This window comes from Aulonocara sp. 'chitande type north' Nkhata Bay, linkage group LG6 (genome assembly GCF_057382095.1).
Source record: "Aulonocara sp. 'chitande type north' Nkhata Bay isolate Kocher_YH1m ecotype deep benthic linkage group LG6, A_spYH_male_GT1.1, whole genome shotgun sequence".
Taxonomy (NCBI): Eukaryota; Metazoa; Chordata; class Actinopteri; order Cichliformes; family Cichlidae; genus Aulonocara; species Aulonocara sp. 'chitande type north' Nkhata Bay.
In genome coordinates, this window is record NC_141349.1 from 29,859,818 (window position 1) to 29,873,571 (window position 13,754).

The following is a 13,754-nucleotide window of genomic DNA, read 5'->3' on the forward strand; positions in this document are numbered from 1 at the left end:
GTGATCCTGAAGAGATCTACTTTAACAGGAACTACCACAAGTTTTTATTTTTGCTCGGCAGGTGTTTCTGTCTTCCTGTCGGGACAGATTTTGTCAGGGTGATAGCTTGAACGCTGAGCTGCAGTCACACAAATTTAAATGTGTGTAGCTGAGCTGCAAATGAAGGCAGAGTTCAAAGATGGATGGGGTCTGAGTACTTCATGAATACTCATTTGTCAGAACATCACCTTGTTACAGGCTTCAGTAACACTTTCAGCTGGCGTTATCCCACCCTTGACACTCTCTAATGTTTCACTTAGTATAATGTAGAAAACAAAGCCTTTGGCAATAGTAATACTCTGATCTGGAGCAGCGTCATGATTTTGTCGCATTTTCCACATGTTACAGGTTTTATCATATTTTTATATTTATGATTTTTTTCAAAACACCTTTTTTAAATGTAAAATTGCCATTTGCATTTAACTATAACTCTATATGCTTGGATCACTGTGCTTATTGTTGTTAAACTTACGTTAATCAGAAACAACCATATTTTGATTTGGAGCAACTTCCCAAGCCACAACTGCACATGTGCTTTAAAATTAGAAATAACATTTGAGTGAATATCTTTTAACATCTTTCTCTCCATCGGTATAAAATATTAATGTGTCTTCTGAGAAGCAGAACTCTGCATTAGCATGTGCTCTGTGCATGTTCTCCTCAAGTCTGTTTGCTTTCATTTTACCAGCATAACTGGTGAGTGTGTGTTGCACTTGACAAATGCACATGCTTGGATGCCTTAAGGCACAGAATTGAGTGACCTACACTCAGTACTTAAGGCATCTTGTGTAGGACTGAAGCTGTTGCTGCTGTTCTCCTGAGAAGCAGCTGGTTCTATGCTCTTGTTGTCGACACATTTTCGAGTACAGCCGTTAGGTAAAAGCAGCTTGTATGAAAGTTTCTTACATCATTGGATATAGCCTGTAACTGTGATAGTGGAGCAGCGCCTTATAACTTACCTGGTGCCACTTTACTTTACTGTAAAGGCAATAACTCACTCAGGTTTATTTAGTCTGGTAATATTTTACAGTTCTACAATTATTTGATTTTTAAAATTATTGTATTTATTTCACCTCCAGGATTTCTGTGCCCCAGAGCCTCCCTTCATTCCAGCCAACCTCTCCAGAAAGGGGTCTGCTGGTGGCAGCAGGATGATGGGACCTCTGTTTGTGCCCCTGCCCAACACTACAGCTCTTGGCTGGGCATCCAATGTGACAGCTCCCTCTGCCTGGCCTCCTCTCAGCTCCCTCAGGCTGCTTGTATCTCAAGAGGGCCAGTCTTGTGTGGACGCCTGCCAGTCAGCTGGTTTCATCTGTGAACCCGCTCACTTTCGCTTCATCAACAACAAGGAGGCTCTGCGCAGGTAGGTCAGCCGAGAGTACAAACTGCCTGCTAGCGAGGCTTTAATTAAGTGTTTAGTCCCAACTATCAAGCTTTGCTCATCAAACACTCCACTCCTACAACTTACCAAGCAACACCTCATCACACGTTGTCAGCGTTACCTGAGGAGTACCATCTGTGGTAGAAACACTGTCATGTCTAAATTAAATTAAAAGGAGAATTTGAAACAACCAAGCAATCTTTGTGTACATCACACAAATTTAAACAAAGACGAGTGATCTAAAAGACTCCATGCAATAATATCTGTAGCTGTGGTTTTGAAGGATGGTGGTTCTGATTGCAGGCTGTGAAACCACTGAACCAGCCGAAATGAAAAAAGGTTCTATTGTACAAATTTTAACATAACAAATTGGATTTTTGGAAATGATTAAGAGTTCAAAACGTTCTATTTAAACTGAAGATTGACACTAAGTACAGTTTAGGCTGTCTCTGACCTTAGTATGACTCTGATATTTATTTAGTTTACTGTACCAGCCCATGGCTGCTGATCCAGAAACTTCACTTTCAGACATCTCCTTTTCTCAAGCTCCAAGACAGAAATCCTGTCTGCAGTTGAGCCTCTCCTTCGAGCATTTCCCACCTGACTGCTTTCAGCCTTAACTCATTTTCTCTGCTCTTACTTCATCCTTCGAGTATTTTTCTGTTTCTGTTGTTTTTCTATCTGTCTTGGTTTACAGTGCCTCTCCTCTTTGTTTCTCTTTCTCTTTTCATGCTGATGTCTCATACCTGCTCCATAGTTTTTTCCATCTTCCCCGAAGCTTTTTCACTTGAGTTCCTCCCGTTCGTTCGTCTGTGATTAAAGTGGTGAACTCGTTTCCATTCCTTGTTTCTGCTCCCCGTTTATTTTCAGGTTAATGCCAGTTCCATTTTCCTGTTACATGTCTGAGATGAAACCGTGAATTTTATTATTCGTCTTTTCTTCTTGATAAATCTCAGTGATCTCTTTTTTTAGATTTCTGCTGCTCTTTTCACTCCTCAGGTTGGACGTACAGTGTGAAGTTGTAGACTCTGAGATTAACCACATCTTGCCAGCCTTCTCGGTGGTGCGGCAGGAGTGTGGCCTTCAGAGGGAACCGCTACTCTTCAGCTGTGCAGGACACTCCCCTAAATACAGACGTCTTTGCCCCTGCAGGGACTTCCGCCATGGGCAGGTGGCGCTGTGCAGAGACTGTCTATAATGACAGAGCACGTGAAGGACAGACAGAAAAGACATGGACAAAGAGAAAGAGAAGAAAGTGTAGAGCTGGGACATATCACCTGGTGTTGCAGAGAGCCAGCCTCTCTCGAAAAGTAAATGTAGGCTCGTGACGAAGAAGCATGCATGGATTTAAAGAGTTTACACTGGAACTGAGCCTGGGTTGTATCAGAGGATATTTGATGACTGTAGTTGTTATAACAGATGTTATACTGCAACAGACTGGAGACACTTTGGCTACACTGAACACATAACATGTGGACCGTTCAAGAAGCAGATGTGCCATGAAATGCATCTTTTACTGGCTACACCTGCAGCAGAGTGACTCACAGGCAAAGCAAGCAAAACACTGAGCTTTCATTCTTGGGATTGTGTTGCCTTCATTTTTTTAGCACAGTGCTGTGAAACTTACAGCTTTTCACAGTTTCTGTGATATGAGTAATTAACATCCACAGACTACACGCGCCCCTTTTAAGGTAGAAGTAAACAAACGCCAGCTGGTCCTGGCAAAATAAGTTATAACCAGTAGTTTCATTTAAATAAAAAAAACTGTGTATGACTCTCTTCTGTGCTAAAGGACCGCACGCATCAACCTTAATAATTATAAATAGAGCACTTGCCTATTTTTGCAAATGCAGAGCAGATCTCTGCAGAGCACACGCAGCACTTAAATGTTGTTCTAACACCTCGGGAGGCAATTAATTAGAAAGGTTTAAGTGGCACAGGAGGTGCTCTGCGAATGGTTCACATATGTTACATGTTCAAAGTACCCACAACCTTTTTAAAATAGTATTCGAGTGGTTCCAAGTGTCCAGAGACTGGGTTAACGCTCACAAAGCTGAAAGACTTTCACAAAAACGTACAGGATAATAGTTTCTGCAAGATGCTGACTGATGATATTATACACAACATTTCATTTTTTTGGAATTGTATTCCACCAAAATAAGGGGTTTCAGTTGAAAAATATACCCTTTAAAAGCATGTGACTGCAGAGTATTGGGACTACACTGTCATTCCATGACAAAGTCTTCAAATATCTTGGCTTGGAGAAGGCAACCTCAGGTCAATATCCAATCTCCTCTCTGCACATGGACAAAGGATGATGGACAACCAGGTTATCTCCCCAGCTTTTTCTCCCCTCCTCCTGTGATGGACAGAATAATTTATCAGACTGAAACCCAAGTCTGAGGTAACATCACTCAATGCAATCATCTCTGGTCAGAAAACGAAAGAGGAGAAGAGAGGACAAAGATAAAGGGCACAAGATTATTTTTCAATAAATAAGCTTTTAGAGCCTTCAGCTGGATTTTTAAAAAGTCCTCCGGGCTTTTGTGATGGAAAAATCAGAAAATAAAAAAAAAAGAATGGATCAAAATGCTAATGTGGGTTTTGTATTGTGTCTGGTCTTTACTTAGGTTCTTCCTACCTTTATTATGCTCCAGGGTTGCTCCTCATCCCATCTGTTAAAATCATCCCAGCGTTCACATTCATCCAGATTTCCATCTATTCATCCACCTCCAGGGAGAGACGTGATCTTTTTCGCATAAAGCTGACAGCCAAAACAGTTCAGAGGAGTCTATAAGAAGTGAGGTAGCACACTACAGAGGGGGGAGCAGGAAGTCGCATTAAAGAATCAAACTTCAGTGTGGACATCTGACTGGAGGATCTGATTTTGTCAATCTGATTTTTTACTGTGTACTGTGAATTGCGAAGATTTGAGCTCTGACAAATAACAGCACACAGTTGATACAAGGTATGGTATCTACATAGGCCACAAAGACAGACTCATCAACAAATGTCAGTAATTAAACTTTCTCCTGCTTCTGTGAGTTAGGGCTTAATGCTACAGATGACGCTAGAATTTTTCAGTATGGTAGGTGGTTATCTTAGAAAAGTGTGCATCCTTGAATGCACCCTCTGCATAACCACTCACAGTAGCTCCTGTTTAGTAATTTGCAACATTTTGGCGGGGGGGGGGGGGGGGGGGGGTGCTGTTGTTTTGTTATTTTGGATGTTATTCTCTTGTAGATGTTGGACAGCCAACCTATTATCCTGTCATATACCTAGACACCTCTAACACTCACCTCAATTGTTGCTTCATTGATTGGACCTCAGTGCTGTCATGACTTCAATTAACATTTAATAAGATAAAAATAAGGTAAAAAGGTAAAAACGTATTGCTTTGTGTATCATCCTTAAATTTAGTGTCTGGCTATAAACCTGTACGTGATCCACCTGGCCATTGTGGACAGGGATTTCTGACCAGTACAGATTACATGAGCTCACTGCTCAGCTGGTACCATCCAGTCAGCAAGCATCATGTAATGTGCACTATTTAAAGTAACTTTAGTAGGGGTGGGTTTTAATAATCGATTCATCGATTAAAATCGATTCTGGCTTGGATAACGTGAAATCGATTCATTAAAATCCTGAATCGATTTTTTTTTATATAAATGTATTTTGCCCAAAATTCCAGAATCTCAGGTGAAACGTCACACAATTTTGACAACCACCAAACATTTAAAACAGTAAATGAGCGCAGGTACACGGCTTCTGCACAAAGACATAAACACAAAGCGCGGACCTGCGGATCAGAATCAGTGAGATGTCGCCTTTCTTATCTGACGGCACGGACACGGTCGGGGCTGAAAGCCGACAGCTCACTGATTCTGATGTTTCGGCGGGTCCGCACTTTGTGTTCACGCCCTTTTTGCGCTGATTCTGAAGCTGTTAGTTTTTATCTCTCTCCAAACAATATTGACCGAACCAGCAGCAAAAGAAGATCCAAACTACGCTTCACATAAACATCGTCATGGACTCCCTCTGACTTTTGCTGTTTTGCTTCCACCACGATAAAATCACACTTCATGCACAGCTCTCTCTCTCTCTCTCTTTCTGAGTGTACTTCAAGAACAGTTTCCCGTCTATCCCCGAAATCTGTTTTCTGCATTATTCGCTTGCTTGTTACGCACAAGACTACCTTTGTTTACAGCGCTGTTGGCCGATGTTTTTTTTTCCTTTTACTTACTTCCGAAAAGAAAACCTAATTTCTGACGTTCAATAGGCTACTGAACAAATTTAAACTTTTTAAAAATTATACAAAATGCAAAGCCGTGTCTCTAATAAAACTGCTGTAACTTCAGAGGTAATGTTCATAAGTTGATTAATGATTTTCTTTCGTTTTTGATCTACTGCAGAATGTTTTTATAAAATCCAGGCCAGGAAAATCACCTTCATGTTTTTCTGTGTTTTATCTTCAGCTACTTTGACACAAAGGCCTCTGCTGTGACGCTCACACCTTTGATAAAGTCTCGAAAGTGTCAGCTTCCTTTTTATAGATACAAAAATATGTAAATGTACTGATCTGAATTATAATATTTCTGACTGTCTGAGGCAAAATTTCCCAGATTCAAATCGAATTAGAGAGCGAGAGAGAGAGAGAGAGCGAGAGAGAGAGAGAGAGAGAGAGAGAGAGAGAGAGAGAGAGAGAGAGAGAGAGAGAGAGAGAGAGAGAGAGAATGTTAAATTGGGCCATTTTTGTTGTAAACCTTACTCTGGGTTGTCAAGCACTATACATATACAATATACTGATAAAAACAACAACAACAACAACTCACGTAATAACTGTTAATTAATGAAATATTCATATATTCATGGCTAACATATAAATATGTGTGTGTGCGTATGTATATATGTTACTGTTGGTATCATTGACTATATAGCTGCACTCGTTGAGGTTTGAGCCGAATGCCTTAAATGTGTAGCAGCAGTAAAGATGTTTGTATTCTGATGTCATTGAGATAAAATTCAAAAGTTACAATAGATTACAAGAATGCACAATTTCCACTGAGTCTGGCAGGTAAACTGTTTTTAGAGCAGGAATGACTCGACTTTCAATGGTGAAAATTAATGTAACATTACTAAATTACTAAACCCTAAACAGTTTCAAGTTTTATTGTCATGTACAGATAAAGAGTGTAGCCACATTTACCCATAATGAAATTCTTTTGCTCCTCAGCTTTACATGAGCATATATAAAGTGTGCAGTTATATTAAGAAGAAAATAACAAGAAAATAGCAGTAATAATAATAATACTACTAAAAGAGAGGATAAAAGAGAAAAGTATTAATATTTAGAGAATTTAAGACAAGTTGGTATTTACAGTTTGTGCAAAACTTGTCCAATGAGCATTAAGTGGCATAGCTAATGAAATTAAATATCAATCAATAGTAATTTGAATTTGAATTTTTCAGTTTGGTACGTCTTTAACTTGGTAATAATAGGAACTAATTCGTGCTAGACCTGAGTAGTAGATACACACTTTAACTATCGGATTATGACAGTGTGTCATATGTATGGGTTGTGTGTGTGATTAGAGGTACAGCAGTGCTGTTGGTCTGAATCCCAATGACTAATGCAAAATTCAATGAATAATAAATCAAAAGTGTGAATGTTAAAGTAGATTCATCAAATCCTCATTGACCTGTACTGGCATGGGAAAAAATGTCACCCCATTCACCAGCTCACCGTGATTTCAATTTAACACCAGAGCCAATTACAATTACAATGAATACATTTCATCTCAGCAATTCATCCATCTTCTTGAGTGAAGTATTTACAATCATCATAAAAAAGCACTTAGGCCCTGTGCAGAAAATCACTTCTTTCTCTCTGTGGACACAGAGCCGGGGTTGGCTGCAGCCAATGGAAAGGTTCCAGTAACATCTATGAGCATAATGTCTGAAGATGTCACCTCATAAATTCATTCATTCGCATGAAGTAAAAGCTGAGCACTAGAGCTAAGCACATTTGCGTAGCTAAAAGGTTTTGAAGAAAACAACGCTGCCTGGACTATGTGTTTGATTTCTTTTTGTTGCTCTATACTCACCTTCATTGATCCACTTCAAGGGAGGTCAGTATTTTTGGACATATTCTTAGATGGAAAAAAATATTGCCACTCCCACTACAAACCATTCAATATGAAGCTGTATACTGAAAGTAAATTTCATAGCAGATACACTGGAAAACCAAAAAAGGGCTAAGCTGGCTCCATTAATCCTGAACAAATCTGCTTACAGTATCAGTGCAAATTCATACATTACAGCTTGTTTGTTTAATTTTTACAGAAAAAAACATTTTTAAAAAGCCTGGTTTCACATGGATATTATGATGAACGTCAGGTGATGTCACTTCCTGGACAACACCTGGGGCATGACTCCAGGAAAACACAGAGCCTACAGAGAGATTCTGGCCATGGCATCCAAAAAAAATGATAAGTGATAGTCAGAAAATTACAATTCCCTCCACACCTACAGCAGCTGCATCAACCTTACAATACTTTCACCTTCACAGAGGCTTTAAAGCCTGTAATGATGTAAATTATGTAAAAAAAAAAAGAACATTGGTTATGAATATGATTCATATTTACCTAATTGAGGTAAATTTAGCTCCATTAATGTGAGACGTGGTTACTGTCTTAATTTGATATCTTCTAGTAGTCTCAGTGTCACGGACCAGGTCCTGATATACAGGCATACACAGGCATGTGAAACCACACCACTGAAGACTCTGCATAGTTTTATTACAGCCATCAGATATTAATCTGAGCCAATAAACTCAGAGCTTTCATCTATCTCTCTAATAGTGTTTCTCTGCTCTCAGGGTGACATTCAAACTTAACACATGGCTGCCTGGTAACTATATGGGGACTTTGTTCAACAGCTGCAACTCCTGTTCTTTGGAGGACCCCCATCAAAAAACCTTGACTTGGGTCTGAAGGACAAGTGTGTCTAGTGTGTGTGCTTTTGTGTGTGTGTGTGTGTGTGCATGCATGTGTGTGTGAGAGAGAGAGAGAGAGAAAGAGAACGTGTCATACAGAGCATGAGCATATACAGTAAACAGGATTCCTCTAAATACCCTCAGGATACATTTTCAGCAGAATGTTTTTAGTATCCACAATGATTCTTAGCTGAAGGCGCCGCCCAGACTGACTTACACGAAATAAACATTTCGAACGGCGCGTTTATTTTGAAATAAAATGACAAAAAGGAATTTCTTTGCCTCTCTACTAAGAAGCTGTTACTGTTCTATGGTGACTTTAAAGGCTAAAGATCTGATAGTAGTGGAAGTCGGGATCTTTTTTTCTCTTTAACATGATAAGAAAAAAACAAACAAACGTTACCTGAGGTGCAAATCCACAGTGGGAAACCTTTGCACAGAAAATGGCTGATCACCGATGGTGATGCCTAATCAAGGCTCCTTCAGTGAAAACAGCTCACCTGCCTTCCTGCTTAAAGGAGCCTCGCAGGTGACTAAAATTCTCAGTAAAAATATTTCTGATTTTGCTTTTTGTTCAATAGGCAGGTGCATGTGTGATTTTTTTTTTTTAATTTATTTATTTTTTTCAAATTTCAGTGGGTTAGTACTGTTGCCAGTGTTGGGAAGGTTACTTTTGAGATGTATTCCATTACAGAATACAGAATACATGCCCCAAAATGTATTCTGTAACGTATTCCGTTACGTTACTCAATGACAGTAACGTATTCTGAATACTTTGGATTACTTAATATATTATCATGCTTTTTACAACAACGTGAATGTACTATTGCCATGTGATTTATTACTATTACTGAAGGTCCGCGACTCCGAACTGTAGTAAAGGGACCTCTGACTAATACGGCGGGGTCCCTGTCGGCTCGTAGCCGAAAACTAGCTTTACTTTGTTGTGTGGGTCAACTTTTCTTGCGAGAGACAGAGAGAGGCGTTGAAAGACTGCTCCAACGGAACTTATTGTTTTCGGAGGAAAACACGAACACGGTGTACAGTCGAGTCTTAATAGCTTGGCTGAAGTGGTTATTATTATATTTACATGCTTCCAGCTCCCGTTTTTCCTCGATGACAACTCCAACCTCTCGACTCCCCTTTTTCTATCTCCCTCCTCGCGCTCACAGACCCATAACGTGTATGGCAGTCCATTCTCTCTGCAACACGGACTACACTGCCCATGATGCTACATTCTTTAGAGCTATGCTTGTAGCATTCTGCCTGTTAGCTTAGCACAACAACAACAACAACAACAACAACAACGAAAAGGCGCTCTCTCACCTAGGAAACACACAGTCGCAGAGAGAGAGAGAGAGAGAGAGCGTCGCCCTGTAACCATGGCAACCGTAACGCTGCCGCCTGGAACAACAGAACGTAGCTGTCAAACAAAACCCAAACAGTCCTGGCCCGCGACAAAATGAAACAGGAAAGTACCGCAGTGTAATCCATTTATTTCAACAAAGTAACTGTATTCTGAATACCACCTTTTTAAACGGTAACTGTAACGGAATACAGTTACTCATATTTTGTATTTTAAATACGTAACGGCGGTACATGTATTCCGTTACTCCCCAACACTGACTGTTGCCTCACTGTGAGAAGGTCCTGGGATCAAATCCACCATCTGGCTGGCCACTTTTGTGCGTGGATTTTGCATGTTCCCTGTGTCTCTGTGAATTATCTCCTCCCACAATCTAGGAACAAACTGCTCGTAGGTGTGATTGGTCGTCTGTCTGTCTCTCTGTTGGCCCCGCGACAGAGTGGGGAGCTGTCCAGAGTGTACAACCCCCGCCCCACTTGCCCTCTGGCAGCTCTTGTCTGGTGTCATATGCAACATCAGAGCAAGCTTCAACGCCCACGATTTATGTTTGTAAGCCTCTAAGCAGCCAAACGTTACAGAACTGGAACTGATGAGGCCATCGATTTATCAATCAAATGTAAGAAAATTATTGTTAATTCTTTTAATAGCCACAGTTCATTTTTATGAGATTTTGCATTCTTTTTTTTTTTTTTACACCGAATCACAACTGGGACTGAAAGTGTTTCAGCAATAAAAGACCAACGACATTAAAAAGGTCTATTTGAAGAAAAGGAGCAAAACATGCTGAAAGTGAAAGCTAAAAGAGTATAAATACTCAGATTCAGATGGGTTGCAATTTTTTATTGCAATAGATTAATATTTATCTGTAATAAGGTGTTTTTTTTTATTCTCTGTGGCTTATATTACATTCAGATTTGATGGAGGTCCCACAAGTAGGTGACTCACTTTAGGATGGCATATTAAGGCATATAGGAGGATAAAACGTTTATTAATTTTATTTCTTTTTAACAAAGTTGACCATAAGAATCTTTATTTCTTAAGAAAGACAACAATGTTTGACCTTACTTTGAAAACTTCCTTCCTCTTCACCTGCTAAACAGAAGGTAAAGTATGCATGAGTTACCATGGCAATGTACCCCAGCAGGCTTGGTCAGCCCTCAGTGGTAACCCTGAAAAGGCCTGAAAAGGTTTAAATCGTGTTTTGTGATACCGACCTCAGGTTCTGCCTTTTTTAATTAGGAGTTACACTGTTGCTTTTCTTTCTCATAAGCTACGTACTGGATCTGGGAAGTATCGTGACCTCGTTTAATTTTTTATCATTTCAGAAACCGATTTTTGTTTTGTTTTTTTCCAAGTTGTTTTTAGTAAAAGTTACATGTTTTGCATTTAACCTTGGCAAATGTTCTTCTATATTATGAAAAAAAAACCCAGCATAGGATATTGTTTGGCATTTATCACCAACTTTGAGTGGAAAAAAAATTCACTTCCAGAATCTTTATCAATTTTACATCAGCAGTGGTTAGTCAACATGTTGTTTTGCAAATTTCAGAGATTTTATACTTGTGCTGATTTCCCAATTTGCACAAAGTAGCCTTCATGCAAATAGGCAACCTTGAACAGCCGGTGGAGTAAAATGTCTGAACAGAAAGTTTGGTAGATCAATTCGATGTATAGCAAAAATGTGACATTGAAGCTTGAATTTTACAGACACTGGCTCTCAACAGACTTTTATGCTTTTATTGGAGATTTTATCCAATAAATAGCTAAAATGAGATGATTTGTTTAAAGGAAAAACCTCAAGAGAAAGAAAAGTATTTTTTATATAATTTCAAGTATGTCTGGAGAGAACTTTCAAGTATGAATATTACAGTATTTTTTGATCTTGAATAATGTCAAAAGTTTAAAAAAAAACAGAAAATGTATTGACAAATATTTCATTAATCAAAAACGGTTATCTGAATTTGCTTCTTCATTGTAAATATTTGCAGCACTTTTCAGTTAGTAATGTTATAAATAATACATTTGATTTAAAAGTGCCTTTCAAGACACCCAAGGACTGAAGATTCTCAGCCATCCAGGTCATTGTAGTCTAAGGAGCTTGGAAAGAAAAGCGTCTGAACTTTAAGTTTCCTTGAAGATGTTTCACCTCTCATCCGAGAAGCTTCTTCAGTTCCAAGAGCAATTGGTGGAGGTTTCCAGATTTTAAGCCATATGGGAGTATCCCCAAGAGAGTCATGGATCCCCTATTGATCCTACACCTAATCACACGAGCCAAGGTGTGAAAAGGGGACTGGGTCACAATCAGCCAAGATTTCAAGTGAAAGAAGCCATCTATATCCACTGCGAATGGCCATCTTTGAACAGAGTGGCTTAAGGACACCAGATGTCTGCCATCCATAATCCAGTTTTGAGATCCCTTCCCAGACGCCTAAACGCTCACTCAGATCCTGGGCAATTTGACCTCAGTAAATCACATGATAGGGTGGGTCTAGGTTTCACAATGGGTTCATCTGAAACCTTGGCTGATTGTGACCCACACCCCTTTTCACCCCTTGGCTCGTATGATTAGGCAGAGGATCAAATGGGGGATACTCCTATGGGGCTTAAAATCTGGGATCCTCCTCCAGTTGCTCTTAGAACTGAAGAAGCTTCTTGGATGAGAAGTGAAACGTCTTCAAGAAACCTAAAGAACTCCAGATGCTTTTCTTTAGAAGGACCTTAGACTCCCAAGGATACTTAACAATAAAGTAAAACACATTGTAGAACACGACAAAATGAAGAACAATAACAAAAACAAGATAAACAAACATTAAGTTCAGTGTGAATATGCACACTTGAACAGGTTTTGAGTTGAGATTTAAACTGGCGGAGAGAATGTTTCTTATATCCTGGGGTAGAGAGTCCCACAGCCTGGGAGCAGAGCAGCAGAAAGCTCTGCTTTCCATGGTGCTGAGGCAGAAAGAAAGCACAGCAAGTTGAATAGAAGAAGAAGATCGAAGTGAGCGCGCAGAAGAGGTAGTGCTTAACAGGTCAGAAAGGTAAGGAGGAGCAAGGGCCTTGAAGCTGAACAGAAGAAGCTTGAATACTATTTGGAATTTCACAGGGAGCCAGTGAAGTTCCTGAAGGACAAGGGTGATGTGCTGGTAGGAGGGGGTTCTGGTAATAATGCAGGCAGCAGAGTTTTGAACGGGTTGAAGCTTATGGAGGGATTTTGGGGGGAGACCATGTAAGAAAGAATTATAATAGTCAATGCGGGAGGTAACGAGACTATGAACAAGAATGAACGAATGATGGAAACAGAAGGACGTAATCGGTTAATGTTGCGTAGATGGAAATAGGCCGAACGGGTGAGATGATTGACGTGAGATTTATAGGATAGTGAGCTGTCAAGGATGACACCGAGGCTCTTAACCTGAGGTTAAGGGAAAGCCGTGGAGTTGTCAGTAGTCAATATATCTGTTTTTCACACTGTTAGTCAGACAAAATAAGATAACTGAAAACTGAAGAACCAACAAAAAATGTGTATGGAAATTTGCATTACTTTTTACTGGCCAGATCTGATACATGTATTTTGGGATCAGTAAGTAATTCCAGCTGTCAGGTAAATGTAGTGAATATTAATTACAATAAACTCCCTCAAAACTACAACCAAATCAGAAAGGACGTAACATATTCAAGCTAAGCTGAAGTACCTAAGAATGACACTAAAGTTCAACACTGGAAGAAATATAGTGTGTGTGTGTGTGTGTGTGTGTGTGTGTGTGTGTGTGTGTGTGTGTGTGTGTGTGTGTGTGTGTGTGTGTGTGTGTGTGTGTTTTCTGTTCACATCAGCGTCTCATTCTTATTTATGTTAGTGTCTTGTTTTCAGTGTTTCCAGGCTGTGTGGGCGACTGTATCTACAAAGCAGCATTAATGAGCTTGTTATCAGTCCTATTTGGTCTGTCAGCTGTTAAGAAATTTGAATTAGAACCACA

General features: G+C 39.7%; 1 protein-coding gene and 1 long non-coding RNA gene across 3 annotated transcripts in view; one reads left to right on the forward strand and one right to left on the reverse strand.

The window, feature by feature from the left end:
* The window catches only part of LOC147328068 (alpha-1,6-mannosylglycoprotein 6-beta-N-acetylglucosaminyltransferase B-like), a 112,561-nt gene extending 107,976 nt beyond the window's left edge, over positions 1-4,585 (forward strand). The window contains exons 16-17 of the mRNA XM_086296198.1: positions 1,119-1,402; positions 2,420-4,585. Of these exons, the coding sequence (XP_086152324.1) occupies positions 1,119-1,402; positions 2,420-2,618 (483 nt within the window). The 3' untranslated portion in view covers positions 2,619-4,585. The remainder of the gene's footprint in view (positions 1-1,118; positions 1,403-2,419) is intronic.
* On the reverse strand, positions 893-9,845 carry LOC147328069 (uncharacterized). Of its 2 annotated transcripts, XR_015129915.1 has the most exons (5): positions 9,741-9,845; positions 4,062-4,233; positions 3,605-3,779; positions 2,698-2,793; positions 893-2,612 (listed from the first exon to the last, which is right to left on the reverse strand). It is a non-coding gene; the product is annotated as an uncharacterized LOC147328069 (long non-coding RNA). The 2 variants fall into 2 exon arrangements; XR_015129914.1 differs by lacking the exon at positions 9,741-9,845 and having other exon boundaries at positions 4,062-4,597.
* Positions 9,846-13,754: the final 3,909 nt, after the last annotated feature.